Source organism: Homarus americanus, unplaced genomic scaffold, assembly GCF_018991925.1.
Source record: "Homarus americanus isolate GMGI-L3 unplaced genomic scaffold, GMGI_Hamer_2.0 scaffold21314, whole genome shotgun sequence".
Taxonomy (NCBI): Eukaryota; Metazoa; Arthropoda; class Malacostraca; order Decapoda; family Nephropidae; genus Homarus; species Homarus americanus.
This window is the reverse complement of record NW_024720811.1, coordinates 331,990-352,109: the sequence shown is the minus strand read 5'-3', so window position 1 is coordinate 352,109 and position 20,120 is coordinate 331,990. Positions and strand designations below refer to the sequence as shown.

The 20,120-nt window shown below is 37.0% G+C and overlaps 1 protein-coding gene across 7 annotated transcripts in view; it reads left to right on the top strand.

Moving 5' to 3' along the window:
• LOC121861187 (moesin/ezrin/radixin homolog 1-like) overlaps nucleotides 1-20,120 on the top strand; it is a 110,998-nt gene that overhangs the window by 87,866 nt on the left and 3,012 nt on the right. For 6 of the 7 annotated variants that reach the window (XM_042358759.1, XM_042358761.1, XM_042358763.1 and 3 more), the window contains exons 4-9: nucleotides 5,454-5,558; nucleotides 9,632-9,882; nucleotides 10,997-11,143; nucleotides 11,513-11,773; nucleotides 14,380-14,737; nucleotides 18,843-18,896. In XM_042358759.1, the coding sequence (XP_042214693.1) occupies nucleotides 5,454-5,558; nucleotides 9,632-9,882; nucleotides 10,997-11,143; nucleotides 11,513-11,773; nucleotides 14,380-14,737; nucleotides 18,843-18,896 (1,176 nt within the window). The remainder of the gene's footprint in view (nucleotides 1-5,453; nucleotides 5,559-9,631; nucleotides 9,883-10,996; nucleotides 11,144-11,512; nucleotides 11,774-14,379; nucleotides 14,738-18,842; nucleotides 18,897-20,120) is intronic. The other variant, XM_042358764.1, reaches the window with a different exon arrangement.

Below are 20,120 nucleotides of genomic sequence, written 5' to 3'. Positions count from 1 at the left end.
ATACGTTACATTCCCAATTCTGCTTCTTCATACACTAGTGTGTTTTCTTCTTTGTTTCTACGTGGGGTGCCAAATATTCTCAACCTAATAATGTTAAGCATGCTGTGGTAGTATGTCAAACTATATGGTACCATGAATTTTAACATCCCAGGAATTGATCTTCTTTCATACTACATTTTATTATTTTTTGCCCTCTTCTATAATAATATAAGTACAGTAGTAAAAAAATTAAAATCTATGTTTTGTCAGACATTGTTCATTTCTAATGTCCTACTGTTAATTTATCACCACCTAAAAATAACATTTACAGCTCACATGTATATCTCACTTCATCTCTCTAAAACATAGCACTATTGATACATTTCTTTTGTACAGTAAACCCTTGCTATTCACGGGGGTTAGAGTCCAAGGAGTAGTACGAATTGGCAATACCTCGAATAGTATCTTATACAACCTTAGTGCAGTACTGTATACCTATACAGGATACTGTACTGTGTATGAGAAACACTAAGTCACCAATACTACTATCCTTTGCAAGTGGAAGTTTGGAGCTTGATGTGTACTATACAGTAGGATGGAATCTGGTAACTGAAGCATATGGAGATCATCAGGATCACTGTTGAAAGGATGATGCAGTAGTGGTTGGTGAGAAGGTGGGTGGTGGAGTGGCGGCAGCAACTGACCGAGTAGGTGAGGGAGACGAATCGGCTGGCTCTTTCTTGAAAAACATCGTGATTGGTAGTTGTGTCCTTTTGGGTTTGAGATCTTTAAACATTTCCTGGTAGGAAACCAATGCCTGGTTAATTTCTTGGATGATCTTAAGGCTCTGTTCCATGGAAGGGTCGTGGTCAACAAGGAAATCTGTTACCACCTTCACATGTCGAAATAGTTCACCAAAATTATTGAAGCCCCAACCTTCTTGTTACATCACTAGTGCTGACACTAGACAGTCTTTTAGGGGCCTATCACACAGAAACACTAAAGTTTTGAATACAACACAAGAGATGCGCAAACAAGGAGAGGATATGCTGCGGGCACGTGGGGGTGATTGGTGCTGCGGGAGAGGTTCGTAAGCTAGCCACCGTCTGCTTACCGCGAATCACAAACCCGCGGATATCAAGGGTTTACTGTAATCAGTTTTATGCGTATGTGTGCCAGGGTGCAGGTAGTGTCCATGATCTATGCATGGTTTACCAACTTACATTTAGGGTATGCTTGGCTATTTTCTGTTACTATTGTTAGGTACGGTATTCTGTAATGTTTAGGTTCGCAGTTCTCTTTTCTTCTCTCGGTTTACTTTAGTTAAGACACTATTCCTTTGTCAACTTTAAGTATCTGTATTACAGTATAATAATAATAATAATAATAATAATAATAATTAACGGTTTATTGAAAGAGCTTGGCAGCTAGAAGGCTGAAAATATACAGTTACATATTTGGGGAATGGGTTTCGAATTACAAATAATATACAAGTAACATAAGTGATACAAATAAGATATATAATAACTAGATGGGGAAAAGCTCAAACTACAGTTCATTTCAACATAGTGACAGTGCAAGGACTAGTGTTTACTGGGAGTGAATACACTGGTTTATTACAAGTTATTGATAATTTTTACAATGGTTGGGACTGGGCTGTTCTTATAGCGATCAGTTCGTGTACGTATGGGCTGGATGAGGTTGTGGTGTCGAACAGCAATTCTCGGGCTAGGGATCTCAGGTGGTAGTAGGAGCCGGTGTCGAGGATGGTGTAGAAGCTTCTTACCAAATTTGCAGATGAGGTCGTGGTGATGGTCAGTGTGTTGAGCGCTTCTTGATATGTGGAGTATTGCCAGTCAATTTAACTCGACTCCTATAATTTCATCACAATCACAACTGTATTGTTGCCGAGGCATATTTTCCTTTGTAAATATACACTACAGTAATACTATACTGTACTAAACTTTGTGGGAATAAGGTTTTACACATTTTTTATTTCTTTAGAAAATACAGTATAGTACTGTATAATGTTGATAAATATTTTTTATTTTTATTTTGTGAGAATTGTCAAGATAACAGATACTGTACCAGGTACTGTACTGTATGTGCTAAATTGGTCTGGTGTAAGATTCAGTCGGTAAAATACAACACGCTAAAGTGTGGGCTAATCGCTGTCTTCATCAACAGAGTTTATCATGGCGTATTGGATACTACTTGTGGCGTTTCCCAAGGACTAAATTCAAAACTAAGTTTAACATTCACTGGGTAAGCCAGTAGATACAGTAATACACACCAGTGAGCATTAAGTACAGTACATTATAGTGATAACTGTTGAGCCTTGTGTGTAATGTTACCTCCCACTCTATTTAGTTTAAGAGTTTAACAAAAAGGCACTGCCTTGTATGAAGTGGATGATATCCTGTAATGCAGTTGTTTGAGTATGGTATCATTACATTGCTAATACTATACTGTACAGTACAGAATATTGTTTTTATGCCTTTGCTGTTGTCAGTGGGCAGAGCAGTGCAAGGTATTAATAGTGTTCATCTGTTTCAGGTAATGCTCGGTCAAGTTTGAAATTCACATTTGCTGGCTTATTTTTTACCCTCCACTCCAACCTTGGGCTAATGGATTTCTTGGGTCCATGTAGTTTCTTTGTATTCTCCAGTATACTGTACTCAAATATTCTGATACAAAAATGTATTTTGCATTGTTATATAAAAAAAAATCATGTTATCGGCAATTGTGATAAATTTCTCTGCAAAACTTTGTGTAAAAACTCTGACACGTGACTATAAAGGACTCCATGTAAGCTCCTCAGGCCCATTGTGTTTACTATTATCAGTCGTCTTGCTGCAGGTACAGTACAATGTAATCATGAGACCTCGTAGGGTTTTTTTGTTTAATTTTGTAATTGTAAATGGACAGTACTTTTGTCTGATGAATATTTATTCTACTAATCTACCATAACAGGAAAACTCCAATACGGTACTGTACAGTATCTTAAACAAAGGAAATTGGTTCCCTAATAAACTAAAACCATTACCTAACTACTGTACAGTACAGTACTGTATTGTTATTTAGTACAGGCACAGTTGAGAAAATGTGTTCCTACGCCCCCGTCTCCAAACGGCAATGTCTTGGTACTGTAGTAGTTGTGGTAAACCCTCATTTAATCAACCTATATGGGAGAAGGGTGGGTCAGAAAACCCGATAAGTCTGATAATTGAGAAATGTATTAAAAAAAAATACTATGTATGAAAAGTTTACATATACGACAAATTTAAAAATTCTATACTAAGGCGCCTAGCTGTGTGAGTGACCAGCGTGGGCGCCATATTTGTTGTTGTTCAGTGGTTGGTTAATGCTCTAACAACATTCGCTTAAAACCTAATTATAAATTTATTTGAGCCCTAAAACAAAAAGTGGTAAACGTACATTATGGACCACTACTGGTTGTGGTCACAGAAAGAAGAGGAAAAGTGTTATATAGAAATTAAATCAGATGTGGTAAAGAGATTTGAAGGAGGACATTGAACTCTGCACCTAGCAGGAGCTGTCAGTTAGCTGCCTACAATTGTTGGTAAGAACAATTTGTGGGTTGGTTATTTGAGAGCTGGTTAAACGAGGGTTTACTGTATCACTATTTATGAATAAATGGGTATTGGCTTGTGTAATTACAGACGTGGTTGGTGGATAGGTCATATAGGTTGGCCGTTTGGAGACGGGTCCCCACAGGGGGCGTGAGAACACATTTCCGCAACTGTACCCGACACATTAAAAAGTTAATGAAATGTAAACAGTATATAAGAACAAAATCTTGCACTTTGTCTTCAAACATAAACATGTACACTGACCATGTTGATTGGGGAGGGAGCGCTGCTTGGGTCAACGACATTATAACAATACAGTACCTAATGCAACACTAAACAAACACCGTAGCTGATTTATCAGTAACATAATTTACAGTAATGCATAAACAATATTTGGGATGACTTTAGGCATGTATGGGCATTGATTGCTGTGAGAGTTATTGAGCATACACACGGCAGACAATGATTCCAGAGATTATCAACAGAGTTATGGATAGTCCTGCTCCAGGCTGCTTTGGTGCTTAATTACAGTACAGTTCTCCTTGACTTACGACGGGGTTCCTGACCGACGACTAGATCATAAGTCGAAAAGGCGAAAATAATACATAGAAAATCTAAAATGAAATACTGTACAGTAAAAGTATTGAAAAATTAATAAAGTGTTACTGTGCACTTAGCTTTAATGTAGTTAGCTGAATGCACATGGGGCCTCAATAATTTTTTAATTAAACATGGAGACTACATTAATTGGATGAAGCAGAGGAGGAGACAGGGCTGGGTGGGTCATCAATTTCGCTTTCTTCAGACAGGCTAACATACTTGCTTTTTGAAGGATCATCTTTAGGGAGTGAAGAGGCAGCAGTGGTGGGGCGTGAGGAGACAGCAGTGGGGGACTTCTTAAAATATATGTCCAATTTAGACTGCACAGTTTGCCTTTTCTATTCATTGTAAATCCCCATGTAACAAGCAAGTGCATCTTGGATCATTCTGTCAACTTTTGCAAAACGCTCAACATTATGATCCATTTCTTCAAACATTTGCATCCCCTTATTAATAGTAGCAAATGCCTCTGCCTTGTCTTTCAAAATTGTTGATATCGTCGAATGAGAGAAGCCAAGGTCGCGTGAAATGGTTGCTACCGTTTTTCCATTTTCATATTGCATTATTATTTTCATTTACATCTCAAAAGTAATTGACTGTCCCCTTTTCTTATCAGCACCACCAGAACTCTCACTTATACGCTTGCCAGTCATTTTAAAGGGAATTAGAAACGAAAATTTTGTCAGTACAGTACACAGCGCGATCACTAACAACAACTACAGCCAAACACCAACTGAGCGGGCTACGGCGTGGATGCTGTACACCACGAGGCTGCCCAGCCCATGCTGTCGTACGAGACGTAAATGTTTCGGTACTAGAAAATGCATAATTTGAAACATTTTATACGACTACGGCAGTCGTATGTCCGGGTTGTCGTAAGTTGAGGAGTACCTGTATCTGGTTTACCAGTAGATGCTTATTAGATGTAAAGTGCGTACTGTATAATGTAGTTGAGTACATTACATCCAGACTCAAAGTTTAAGTGATATTTTTTCTGGTATTCCTGTTATTACTACTACAATACAGTATTATTATTACAGGTATTTGCCACTTGACAATATAATTGAAGAGAGCTTGGTGACAGAATTCATTGTATTTTTTATTTATTTATTTATTTATGTATTTATTTATTTATTTTTAATTTTTTTTGTTGTGTTATCTGAAATATTTCATACCAATATTGATAATACTGATGTACAGTGCAATACTCTGCTTATTTACACATGTTGATTGAAGTATTGACTATATGTGTTTAGTTACTTATTGTACTTCTTGCTGCAGGTTTTATCTCAAGATGTGAAAAAGGAAACTCCACTCCAGTTCAAGTTTAGAGCAAAGTTCTACCCGGAGGATGTGGCCGAGGAGATCATACAAGACATCACACTGGTAAGAAAGTTCCTTTTTAACTCATTGGAAAATTAATGTTACTATAAAGCCTCTGTCTCTCACTCCCTCCCTCCCTCCCCTAAATGTGTACCTAAGAAATCAGCATTAACAACTTCAAAATATTTCTAGTGTTGAATTGGGCGGGTTTCGACTTATAAACATGGTTTATTTATGTCCACATATGGTTTGGCAATACTATAGCCTCCTTCATAGAAACAGCCAAATCCATTTGGGTATCCTTGAGTAGAAATTCAACTACGTATTTATGTATCTAATGGCCTAATTCACTGATTAAGTAAACCATTGTGTAAACCTCTGGCAATGAACATCATCATGCAAAAAACTAATTTGAGTGATGAAGATGCTATACACACTGCAGTTGAGAATCCACCTCTCCAAAATGCTAAAAACTGAAAGCCTCTGAAATCCATACTTTTTTTTTAGCGCCTGTAGTGGAAAATTTAAATAATTCCACAGGGTTTTTTTTATGTTTCCACGTGAAGCATGGGTGCCGACACACTGCAGAGGGTTACTAGCATGACCTACTCTAAGCTAACTAGATCAGGGTGGTGACTGTTAGTGCTAAATACTACAGTAGTTGTTCTGCACTTATCAGAGCTAGATGTCCACACATTACTCGGTGATTTTTGTGGTTTGTCACATGAATATACAGTTGAAAATGTCGAAAAGGCCTGCAGGAACCCCTATGGGTAGCAGTAAAAAGAAAAAAGAAGCAGCATTAATGCTTTTCCGTAACATAAAAAGTTGAGTTATTGTGCAAACTTGACTATGGTGCAAGCGTGAGGCGACTCATGGAGGAGTTTAGAGACGACCTCCATTTATGACCTGAAGAAACAAAGAGAAAAGTTGTTAAAGTTCTGTGCTGAAAGTGATGAGCAGAAGCTTATGAAAAAAAAAACAGCATAAGGCAAAAAATTAAAATGTTGATCGCCTTTTGAAAGAGTGGATTCGTCAGTGTCAGAATGAGCATATGCCGCTTAACGGTATGCTGATCATGAAACGAGCAAAGATTTATCATGACGAACTTAAAATTGAAGGTAATAGTGAATATTCAGCAGGCTGGTTTGCAGAAATTTGAGAAGAGGCATGGCATTAAATATTTAAAGATTTGTGGTGATGAAGCTTCTGCTGATCATGAGGCAGCAGAGAACTACATCGACGAGTTTGCCAAGATAATTGCCGATGGAGATCTAAAACCAGAACAAATATACAATGCCTATGAGACAGTATTGTTGTGATGTTATTGTCCCAGGAAGACACTGAACTACAGCTAATGTGAAGTCTCCTACAGGAGTTAAGGATGTCAAGGACAGACTGACTTGTGCTGGGATGTGTTAATGCGGCAGGCCCCCACAAGTGTAAACTTGCTGTGATAGGCAATAGCAAGCGTCTCCGCTGTTGTTTTAAAGGCGTGACTAATTTACCAGTCCATTATTATGCCAACAAGATAATGTGGATCGCCAGGGACCTCTTTTCTTACGGGTTTAATAAACATTTTCTATCAGCTGCACGCGAGTACTGCCGGGAAGCTGGACTGGAAGACGACTGCAAGATTTTGTTCTTCCTTGACAATTGTTCTACACATCCCCCAGCTGAACTTCTTGCGACCAAGGGATACTTAGAGCAACGAAGAGCAAATATAAAGTCGGTTTCCTGGGCAGCATGTTGACAACAGTGAACAAAGGCGTGGGTGTGGAGGGTTTCCAGTACTGTAGTAGTTTACAGTAAAGGATACCATCTAAACCACTGCAATTGCTTGGAATGCCATAGGTAAGGACACCCTAGCGAATATGCCTGGCATAACCTCTGGCCGTCGAATATGATCAATGAAAACAAACAAAATTTTGACTTTCAAGTATTCCGTGTGACAAGTGAGTAACAAATAACACCAAACCTTACATGTGCAAAGGTATACCCCTTGGATGCTGTCAAGAAGCTGGAGGAAGCTGACATAGAAGAAGTTCTCCAACATTGATAATGATGCTCCAGTTGTTCATTCATTTACTGATAGTGAAATAGCTGAAAGGGTTCTGAATCAAGGTGATTGTGATGTTAACAGTGAAGATGATGTCCTAGTTAACACAGTGGTAAAAGTGCCCATAGACGACATGGTGAAAACTTGTGATGGACTAGAGCAGCGTGCATTCATAACTGAACAAGAAATCATGTCAGTTTATAAGATCAAAGAGAGATTGCTACAACAAAAGCCATTGTTAATGAGGCAGATGAAACATTTAAGAAAGTCATCCTGCAGAGTGCATCCTCATCCCTAGACTATTAATGAAGGAAGGTAAGACACAGATTGCGCTAGGGTAAATTTCAGGGGCAGTTACGGGTTGGCCTATGGTAGTGGTAGCTTACCTTCTGGTGGTTCAGTGTGCATCTTTTTCTTATTGTTTCATGTACAAAATTATTAAAAATATTTTATTAAACTACTTACAGGCTATGTATCTATATTCGGTAAGTGTGATATACAGTGGTCCCTCGACTAACGAGCGGTTCAATTTACAAGATTTCAGTTGACTTAGCTCCCTTAAGGATTTTCAGTTCGACTAACAAGTACAACTTCACGACAGCCTTACGGGAAACACACTTTGGTGAGCGCATCAGCTGATTGGCTAGTCCGCCAATACAGTAATTGGTTATATGTTTACATTTGTTTCCAGTGGAGTAAATATCAAGAAAGTTGTGCTTTTGAATATTTTAGCATTTTTTATATTAAAATTATTGGTCATTCTGAAATTGATTTAACATATTGATAATATATACAGTACAGTTTTGATGCGCGCATCAGCTGATCAAACTCGCCCACCTAGGCGCCGACATTTCTCAGTTTAAGTTCGTTTCCAGTGGAGTAAACATTGAGTTTGCCGTGCTCCTGAATAATTTTATTTGTCATTCTGAAATTTAGTTTAACATATTGAAAATATACAGTGCAGAAATTGTTAAGAAATACAAAGAAGGCATTAGAACCAATGCACTCTGTAAAGAAAATGGCATATCATCATCGACTGCCTCTACAATCAACTATTTATTATGTAAACAGCCGCCAGGAATACAACATACACTCCTCAAAGTAAGTTAAAATACAGTATTCTATTGTTTTTTATTTATTATTGTACAGTATACCGTACTGTATTTAGTTTATATACAATGTTTTGTTAATTCTATTACCGGTATACAGTACTTTGTATGTATACTTTTTCTGCGAGTTGGAACTAATTACTGTTCCCAATATCCCATTGAAATAATAGATTCAGTTCACGATATTTTCAGTTAACAACTGACTGTGGATCCAATTGTGCTTGTTAATCGAGGAACCACTGTACACAAATTTTGTGCTTTGACCTGGGCACATTTCCCCTCTGGGTGAGGTACCTGTACCCCATTATACAGTGTACAGGTTTCCAAAAATCTGAAATCTGAGACACGCTTGGCCCCAAGGATTTTAGATGAGGGATTCTCAACTTGTATATACCCTTTTCCATGCTAATCTTATAATTTACTTTATTAAGGTGGATTATATTTATCATGAGTCATGTAAGTGAATCAGGAATATGTTTGTTTTTTTTCCCCCGGATATCTGGCTTTTTTGGAACATCCAGGTCGACCTACGTGAATTGCTCAAATCCGAGGAGAAAAATATGGTGCATAATTTAATTAATACTTCAATTCATAGCTGTATAATTTTTTTTATGTCAGATTGGCTTGGGGTGGGTCCCAAAAGGGTCTTCAATTTCTTGATTAATATCATATACAGTTTATCATCTTTAAATTTTCCAATAGTATACAGCACATATTATTGGAAACCTCTAATTTTGTTATTGTCCTAATAAATACTGATTTAATATACCTGAAATTTTCCAAATTTACCCCAGGAAAACATGGAAAAGCCAGGTAATTTTGTTTTGTTTGGCCAGTAGACACCCTGGTATACTGTAGGCATGAGGTCAAGGTGCAACTTCACATGTATCTATCCTAGTCCATCACATACGTTATAAATCTATGATATTGTTTGTATCTTATATTAATGAAATAATAATTATTTACAGCGGTTGTTCTATCTGCAAGTAAAGAATGCCATTCTCAGTGATGAAATTTACTGCCCTCCTGAAACGTCGGTTCTGCTTGCCTCATATGCAGTTCAAGCAAAGTATGGTGATCAGAACTCAGACATTCAAAAGTCATTGGCCAATGACCACCGGCTGTTGCCTCAACGCGTGATGGACCAGCACAAACTATCACGTGATGAATGGGAGGAGAGGATCATCACATGGTACCATGAACACAGGGGGATGCTCAGGTAAGCCTTACATTTGGCTATAGTATGGTGACAGTTGTGAGAAAGGGAGTTTAGGGAAGGTATTGTGATTGGTAGAGAGAGTTAGGGGCTCACGCCCATATTATTAAACGTCTTCCCTTGAAGAGGGTCGTCGTGTTTCAACCCGAGTTTTAAACTAAATGAGTCCTGAGGGACACCGCAATACAGTACGTAACAGGGTGGTGTGGCGGTAAAATTAACTAATTCCATTATTATAAATTAATTTTATTGGAATTAAATAATTTTACGGCCACACCACCCCGTTAAGTACTGTACTGTACTGTACTGCGGTGTCCCTCAGAACTCGTTTAGTTTAAAACTCGGGTTGAAACACGACGACCCTCTTCAAGGGAAGACGTTGTATAATAATACGGGCATAAGAAAGAAAAAGTTCAAGTTGAATGCATGGAAATTAACACTGGCTCCTAGAGTTTTCCCTGAATAAAATCACCCGGCAGTAGTCAGAATAAAATTGTAAAAGAAGGGTAAATTACTGAAAATTTATATTCGATGTTTTCGGTATGAATAAACTTATAGGGAGAGGAGTGAATGAGTGGGAAGGATGAATGAGTAGGATAGGAGGGAGTGATGGGAAGGGATGTAGGAGTGGGATAGAAGGGAGAGATGAAGGAGTGGGCTGGGAGGGAGTGATGGGAAGGGATGAAGGAGTGGGCTGGGAGGGAGTCATTTGGAATATTAACATGTGAATGTTATGAATGAGTGAGAATAAATAATAATGTGCAAATTTAAGGAAAGATAGAATATAATTTTTTAATTGGAGAAGGATTGAGAGATGGGGTTTACGTAAATAAAAGATGGGGTTGAATGTGAATGAGAGTTACATGAATTCATACAAAGGGTTTGATGAAGAACAAGTGAGAGAACACATCAACCAAGAAAATAATAGTTTAATGAGTACAGTATATGAAGCAATTATGTTATAACTATAATAATATATCATTAACTGGAATTTGTGTCAGATTTTATTTACAGATACTCTGACAGTACTGACATTTTGAAGAAAACCGGGTGATTAAATTTTTCTTAAGTGGACCAATTTATCATTATTGTCATTATATTATTATTATTATTACAGAGAAGATGCCATGATGGAATACCTTAAGTTGGCTCAAGACTTGGAAATGTATGGTGTAAATTACTTTGATATCAAGAACAAGAAGGGCACAGAGCTCTGGCTAGGAGTAGATGCTCTTGGGCTCAACATCTATGAGAAAGATGACAAGTGAGTTGTTCATTTGGTTCTTTCCTTTCTCCTCTTACATGTCATGCACCTGTTGCATGAGTTTATACTTAGATAAATTAGTGCAGTGTGTTCTTATATTGCTGTCTTGTTATAATCAAGGAGTCCTGTAACCTGCTGTATGCATGAATATATACTTATCCTGTAACTTGCTCTACTATCAAGCTGTAGGAGACAACTAAAATATGTGATTTATCAAAGGCTTCATTAATTAAATATATACATACAGGATATCCTATGGGTGTCATTTAGAGTAATAATTTTATTTCAAAGTTGCTCTTTAAAATGGTGTATATTATAATTGCATTAGTTTATACCACAATTGAAGCTTATTCTTCAAACTTGTTTCAGATTAACCCCCAAAATTGGTTTCCCATGGTGTGAGATCCGAAACATTTCCTTCAATGACCGTAAATTTGTTATCAAACCAATTGACAAGAAAGCCCCAGATTTCGTGTTCTTTGCACCTCGTCTACGCATCAACAAACGCATCTTGGCTCTGTGTATGGGTAACCACGAACTTTACATGCGCCGTCGAAAACCAGATACTATTGAGGTCCAGCAAATGAAGGCACAGGCACGGGAAGAAAAGTTGGCCAAGCAACAAGAGAGGTAAGAGTTGAGTTGGGGGTGGGAGGGGGTGAAAATATAATCTCCTATTAAGGAGTTAAAAATTTTTGCATCATTTCCCCAATGTTTTGAGATTTGAAGGAATACAGAGTAGGTATGCAGAATGAATTAACTCTGAAATTGTCTTTGAAAACTTATCTCATGGTGATTAGCAAGTACTGTACTGGAGTCCAAGCATTATTCTTGTTTAGGGATGATTGTACAGTACATGTATATGTATACAGGAGGTCCCTGGCTTATGAAGGAGTTGAACTTGAAATTTACAGTATTTATTTACAGGATTTATTTTTAACTTTCATTTACTGTCTTAAATTAAGTTATTTCTCTTCACACAACGAAGTTTATCTACTTTAGGAGCCATTATTATGGGCTTGTACAGTACTCTGTAAATGGAAAGAGTAGGACTCAAAATTACATACATTGTCACAGTTTGATTGCTCGTTTTAAAGTGGCGACCGCGTGGTCGCTGTGCAGCTGTGGCGCTCACACATACACACAAAAGCCAGCTAAAAAAAAAAATTGATTTTTTTCGAAAAGTCCGGATTCTCAGGTGGTCCGATTTTGACTTTTACTGTAGTAAGATTTTAAACATTGTCTTGTAAGTATGGTATGCCTTCCTAAAGAAACCATCAACATTTTGTGCGATTTTTCCACCAAGTTTGATGAGAAAATGAAACAGAGCTAAGTCCTATAGTGTGTGTGTGTGTGTGTGTGTGTGTATATATATATATATATATATATATATATATATATATATATATATATATATATATATATATATATATATATATATATATATATATATATATATATATATATATATATATATATATTACAGCTCCTCCCCGACTTACGACCTGCCTCATTCGTACCAAAATTTTTTCAAATTACTTATTTTTAAGTCAACATCAGTACAGACAAAATTTTCGTTTGTAATTCACTTTAAAATGGCTGTTAAGCTTAAAAGTGAGAGTTTTGTGGTGCTGAGTAGAAAAAGAGACCCATTTTAGATTTTCTATGTATTATTTAAGCATTTCCGACTTACGACCTGGATTTGGGTCCCTAACCCCGTCGCAAGTCGGGGAGCAGCTGTAGTTTGCTCAATTTTTAAAATACCAGTATTTTTGAGGTGTTAGTAAAATTATTGTTTGATGGTACAATATGACTCGCCTCCACTTTGGCCAAGTTTTTTAGGAAGTGTCTCTTATATGGTCTCTCTTCGACTTAAGACAGGGTTCCGTCCCGACGGCCAGGTCGTAAGTTGAAAAGGCGAAAATAATAGAGAAATTCTAAAATGGGTGCCTCTTTTTCTTCTCAGCACCTCAAAACTCTCACGTTTATGCTTGCCAGCCATTTTAAAGGGAATTACAAACGAAAATTTTGTCAGGATTCAGCGTGATCACTAATGTCGGTACTAGAAAATACATAATTTTAAAAATATTTCATACGACCACGGCGGTCGTTTGTCCGGGTTGTCGTAAGTCGAGGAGTACCTGTCTGACAAAGTACGGTAATTGGGTTGATGTTGCTCATACTTGATTATAATTTTTGGCATGCACTTGTTTTTATATTATATACCAGCAAGCAATAAATAAAATGGTAACATCACCATTGTGAAGTGAGTTTCTTGATTGCTGCTTTAATAGTTTATAAACATTTGGAATACAGTACAGGTATTCAACTTTTTTATAATCTAGAATATTAATACAGTATTACCTAGTTATGTTTTTAATCTCACTTGGAAGGTTGATATGTACTGTACAAATATTTTAAACCAAAATATGGATTAATAGATCTAAAATTTGAATTTTCATGAATTATTTAAAGACTAAGATGCAATATAGTGTACCTTACCCATACGCTAGTGTAAATATTTTGGATGGTACAATAGTGTATACGTTATCCATGCTTTAGTGTTGGAAAAGGACCTAGGCCTGGTAGATGATGATGATGATGATTAGTTGTTTGGGGAACATATACCAGTACGCGATGAAGCAAACACTAGGAACCACTTGGTAGGATAGATGTGATCAAATGAACATTCCCTTCGTACTGTACTTGAAATATCCTACGGTGGCCATGGAAGTCCATGAATACTGTATTCAAAACTGGAATCTGTGGTTGGTTCAAAATATAAGAGGAGGATATTGACACTGTATGACAGCTAATTTATATTGATGTAATGAGTATGTTAGTTTCATTATACCCCCTCGCAGTTTTATTGCTTCCCTTTTATTGGAGTAGATGTCAAATTTTATCCTGCAAATTTTTATTCCTTTTAATACAAAAAATTCCTGTATTATTGTTAACTTCTATAACATGCCATTACAGTGATACAATATTACAAATAATCCATTTCATATTGAGCTAACAATTTTATGGGTTATGTAGAAGGAATTAGTGCACTCTTATATACAGTACTCTAAAATTAATTATATCTTGAGAGATTTTACCAAGGTTCGTTGATTTTAGAATACAGTTGACTGGAGCCTTAAATATAGAAACATTAAGCACAAAAATGGAATTCGTATTTGATTTACATTCTCTAATACGTTGCGAAAAATTCCTAAGAAACTCATTCATTGCAGAGAGAAATTAGCTCGAGAAATTGCTCTTCGTGAAGAGGCAGAAAGGAAACAAAAGGAATATGAAGAACGTCTGAGAAACATGCAAGAAGATATGGAGCGACGTCAGAAAGAACTCCTCGATGCCCAGGAAACAATTCGACGCCTCGAAGAACAACTCCGACAGTTGCAGGCAGCAAAGGATGAATTAGAGGCCAAGCAGACAGAACTTCACGACATGATGGTGCGCCTTGAGCAAGCCAAGGAAATGGAAGCTGAGGAAAAATCCAAATTGGAGGAAGAAATCCGTGCCAAGCAGGAGGAAGTTCAGCGAATCCAGGAAGAGGTGAACAACAAGGATGAAGAGACTAAGCAGCTCCAAGTGAGTAATAAATTATTACCTCATTCATTTACTCTTTGGGTTTTGTAACTTACAGATCAATTTATTGTCTTTAGTTTAGTACTAAATTATCATTTCAAGCAGTGGGTTAGCTGTGTTCATTATTTCCAATACAGGTACTGTATTGTGGTGGACTATACATACAGTAAATCATTGCCAGCTGTCTGTCCCTTATGCAAGTCGTTCTGCTTTGGATTTCCTAATCACTTTGAATTTTGCATCAATGTTTAGCTTCTGGTACTCTTGGCATTTTTCTATCGGTTTCACTTAGCGGCCTTTTTCCAGATATGTTGCCTTCTAATGACAGGGTGAAATAATTTAGTCAGCGCAACACTGCACTACTCGTGACCAGAATAAACAGTGCATGAACAAAACTGTACCACATGTAAATAAAATTTTATCCTTAAATTATACATAATGTATTGCAAAATTATGTGATTGACTATTTGGAAAAAGAGGGACAATTAAACATGTATAGTCCAGTAATCTTCTCGTTTGTCGGAATCATCATTCCCTGGAGCTCTCCTATAGCCATAAAGAATTTTGAGCCTTCTGAAAATTTTCTTTCCACTTCGGGCATGAGAACGCGTTTCCAAGGCTATAATCTTGCTCATTTTCTGGGGGGAGAGGGGATTTTGAGAAAATCTCTATTCCAGGCATGGGAACAAATTTTCCAGGAATTCCGAGAGACTCCTCTCCACGTGGGTGGGCTAGTTCCTTGGGTGACTTAGGCTGTAAGCTCGTGCATTTAGTTCATATCCTGCCATTATACAGTACAAGGTTTTCCCCTTGTTTGCTGCTGTTTTTGCACACAATTTGTGGAGTGCAGTATGTTAATATACCAGGACACATTCAGCCAAGAATAGTGTTAAGACAAAAAAAAATGGTTGGTTACATTTACTGTACTGTACATAGCAGAGTGGACAGTGTATGTCTACTGTAGGCTGGTGAGTAGAGGTGTATATATACATGGTATACAGTGCATGTACAGTCATTTCTTCATGGAGAGAGAGGAGAGTAACAGTAACACCTGCTACAGATAATGGTACAGGAAAAGGGCAGGTCATCCTGTATCATATTACCATTTGATCTGCTTGCATCACAAGCCCAAGACAGCACTTGTTGGTGAGTACAGTATATAGTGTGTACAGTATTGTATATATATTTCATTAGCCCATATAAAGCACGCGGACTTCTACATATAATCAACACCTCACTCCACCAGGGTTCAAACCCACGATCTTATAATTGTGACCGGGGTACGCTACCTCTGGGCCACCAGGACACTAAAAGCAGTCCTAGACAAAGCCTGTTCAACGAGCTTGTGGTGCCGTGAACCTCTAATGGGGACCACCCGTGCCGCTTAGGTGATCAGAGCAACGTTTTACCAAATCCGGCTTCGAAACACGAGGATCCATATATATTTCATTAGCCCAATAAAACACGCAGACTTCTTCATATAATCAACACCTCACCCCACCAGGATTCGAACCCGCCATCTTATAATTGTGACCAGGGAACGCTACCTCCTCGTGTTTAGAAGCCGGATTTGGTAAAACGTTGCTCTGATCACCTAAGCGGCACGGGAGTCCGGGACGATAGTTCTACACGAGAAAATGAAGAAAATAAGACCCTGGTTGTAGCTGTAGTAAAATTAATGTAAAAAAAACCCGCATGTTTTAAGTAACGTTATTTAATGTTAATAAATGGAACAATAGAAGTAGCTAACCACTAATGGTAAAGCAATAAGGCGAGACGATCGGGAACGCCAACGTATGAACAGTAAGTGCTTACATGTGAAACATATCGTCATTTCTCTTCATATGACTATGAAAGAACTCTTATTTACTGTTCATATATATGTTTTAAATAATATTTACGAATGTAAAACTAAAATTCTATTCACCAATGGTGGTAAAGTCTAAAACATAAGGACGGCCAATGAATATTGTGCGAGTTTTTACTCAGATGACGAAGTCATCGGGTTCAACTCTGGCTGAAGCTGTAGCTTTCCATAAAGCTGTTACTGAACCTGAAGTTGATGTGGAAGCTGCTTATGATGCTGAATTTGATGGTGTAGCTGAAGTTGATGGTTTAGGCCTTCGAATAATAAAGCTCTCAAAGGAACCTTGCACAGCTGCTTTCTTTTCTCGTTATACATCTTTATGTAGAGGTCATTTACATTCATTTAAATTTTAATGCTTTGTTCTGTTAATGGATCCACTTCAGCAAATATGTTCATTGCTTGCTCCATATAATATCCACAGACCTCTCACCTTTTTCATGTCGTTTTAACACATCTAGTTTCTCGGCTAAGCTTATATACTTTCTATTAGCTTTTGAAACAACACTACCATCACTTGCTCATGTTGAATAGGGATGCAAAAATGCTGTAAGAAACTTGAGAAAGTTTTTCTTCAGTTCCTGTTCCAGGTGCGTGAAAACAAAAGGCCCGCCAAGCTCCGACTGTTGTTTACCACTCATTAGCCAGGCAGCTTCTTTACACAAGGTGCTCTTTTTTTTTTTTTACAGTAATTATTAATTTTTTTTTAATACATATTGGGATTTAGTTATTTACTGTACAGTATATGAAAATGTAATTTTATTTTATTTTTATTATATTTTGGTCGTAAATATGAATGAAATAAGGACGAAAATTGAATTGGTTCCTAAATTAACTATGGTTTTGAATATGAAAAGTTGTTGGTCGAACATTTGTTATCGGAGACTTTACTGTATACAGTTAGTCCTCGGCTTACGGCGGGGTTAGGGACCAACGACCAGGTCGTAAGTCGAATTGGTCATAAGGCGAAAATAATACATAGAAAATCTAAAATCGGTGTCTGTCTGCTCTGATTATCCCAACTAATGGGGATATCACTGTAATTGTTTAACAGTCAAACAAAACCTGGTACAGTATATACATTTCCTTGTGGTCCATTTGATTTGTTCTGTTATAGCACTGTGCAATACATGCATCAAGGGTTTATGCTCGCTACAAATAAATGCACAGTTGCAGACTATTGGTGGTGGCTTGCAGCGAGTAGGGAGAATGCTGTCACAATTCCGGAAAGGTTACTGTACTACAGTCAGTTCTGCTATAACGCGATAGTTGTGTTCTTGTAAAACATCGTGTTATAGAAATTCGCGCAATAGAAATAACGGCTTATTTATGGAGAAAATAGGGTTAGGTGCAGATTACTCGAAATCGAAAAAAAATTTAGTAGTTAGCCTAACACAAAGGAGAGCAGTCTAAATAAATGTTACATTCATACCTAATAATGTAATCATACAGTAAATATAACACTTTACTTTGAAAAAATATGAATATAACTTGATGGGGGAGAAGGGTGATTTTGAGGTTGATAACATAGAGCTTCTCTTCAAGTGTTATAGCCTTTCTTTTACGATCATCACCGGGAATGCGATCACCAGAACGCTTCTTGGAGATATTCTTCTTTACCATATTCACAGTTAATACCACAAAATTGGAGAAATAGTAAGCAAAAATCGCGTTACAGCAAACAAGCGTTCGCGTTTTACAAATATCGTTCCTCTATTCATATATCTCGTTGGAGCCAATTCGCGTTGTCAAAACACGCGTTATAGCAGAGCTCACTGTATAGTGATCTTTGTCTTGAGCATTATAGAATGTTGAGACGACTGTTTTTCAAGAATAGGTGTTAACTATGTTCCCTTGTCCACTACAAACAGTCTGCCCCCCATTCTGTACTTAGTTGTTCTGGAAGTGGAGTAACATTGATTAATTGATGGATAAGTTATTGGAAAGATGCCAAAGAGCTAGTAAATAAATTTTGTTGTAAGAAATTGGTGTAGGAAAAATTATCATTGTGAAGATGCACTTGTAGTTTATCTTAGAAATTAGCTTATTTAAATAACATGAAGGTTGACTTACTAGTCTAATTAGTCAGTCAGTGTGAAGGTTAAATGTGCTTACTGTCTTCTATTCATTGTTATTCTGTAGTATCGTAAAAAAAATCCTGTTATTTAGGATAATTTTACATTTTTAATAAGCTTTGTATAGTTTGGTTATTTGTATCATATTTGTGAAATTTTTTGTAATAAGATGCTGAAACAAGAGCTACATGGGCGACAGCCACGAGTAGGCGTAGGTGGTAAGGTAACTAGTGTGATGAGTTAGATCATGCTGCAAAAGCTTGTTCCTGTTTGTGTGAAAGGTTTTAACCCTTTCGGTTTTTTATTTCCCAAATGCCAACAAACCTGACAACTGATCTTCTAAAACCATGGTGTTGTAGTTCAAGGTCCTGTTTGCCTCCAGTATAATGTCTGACAATTGACATTACTGTTTTGAATTCCCTTTTGTTTCTGTGCTTATGTCCTTTTGTGTGTGTAACCTGTATACTCTACTTTTCACAAAATGAGAAATAATAATAATTTCTCGAACTTTTTTCTTTTAACATTTTAGTGGAAAAATAATACTCTATACTGGGCAGAATTTCTCGTATATTAGTTTTATATTTATCAACTTAATTTTCTGGATAAAGTGGTCTTCATTTACAGACAATCTAAACATCACCTAAGGGAATTTTCTGCAGATTTAGAATAGACATGCTTTAGTATGATATGTAATTTAGTATTTGAAGTTGGTGTGTATAATAACCAATTTTTACCCTGTACCTTTAAAATGTTGTTCCTGCTCGTGCATCATATCTTCACTAATCTATACCTTGGAGATGGCCATTGAGATATCAGTCTTCCTCCCCAACCTTCCAAAAGCTCAAAGGTCAAGTTCTTGGTGGGCTAAGAGCACAATGTCATGTCCCTTTACTATTTCATTTTGCATTTATTTTCTCAACTCACGCATTATCTTTCCACTTAACATTGAAGAACAGTGATTTTTCTCAGTGGTGTCTCAAACCTTTGGCTGTATTCAGTTTTCATCCTGCTTGAAAGTTACATTTATTCCTCTCCTTCTCTTGACTTTAATTTTGTACAAGAAGATTTACCAAATATGAAGGATGTTATTTCTTCCAACCTTACTTTTGACTTTGGTTTTGGCATTACAAAATCTTCTTGAAGAGATTTAGCCTGTATCGTATTTGTCTTTCTTTTTTCTCTTGTGCCTTCTCTTTTCCTCTAACTCCTAACCCTTGCAAGAGTATGGTGTGGATTATGTTACAGGTCTCTCCTTGCCTTTATTTTTCTGATATTTAACCACTCCAGCCTGTTACCCATGTTACACCTTATTTTCCTATTCTAATCAGTCTTTGATGGTTTGCTTCTGCAGGTTAATTCACTCGTATATTGATAACTATAATGTAACATTCTTTAAGGCATTTATTTATATATTAATTTGTTTTATGGTTTTGAACAAGTGAGATGT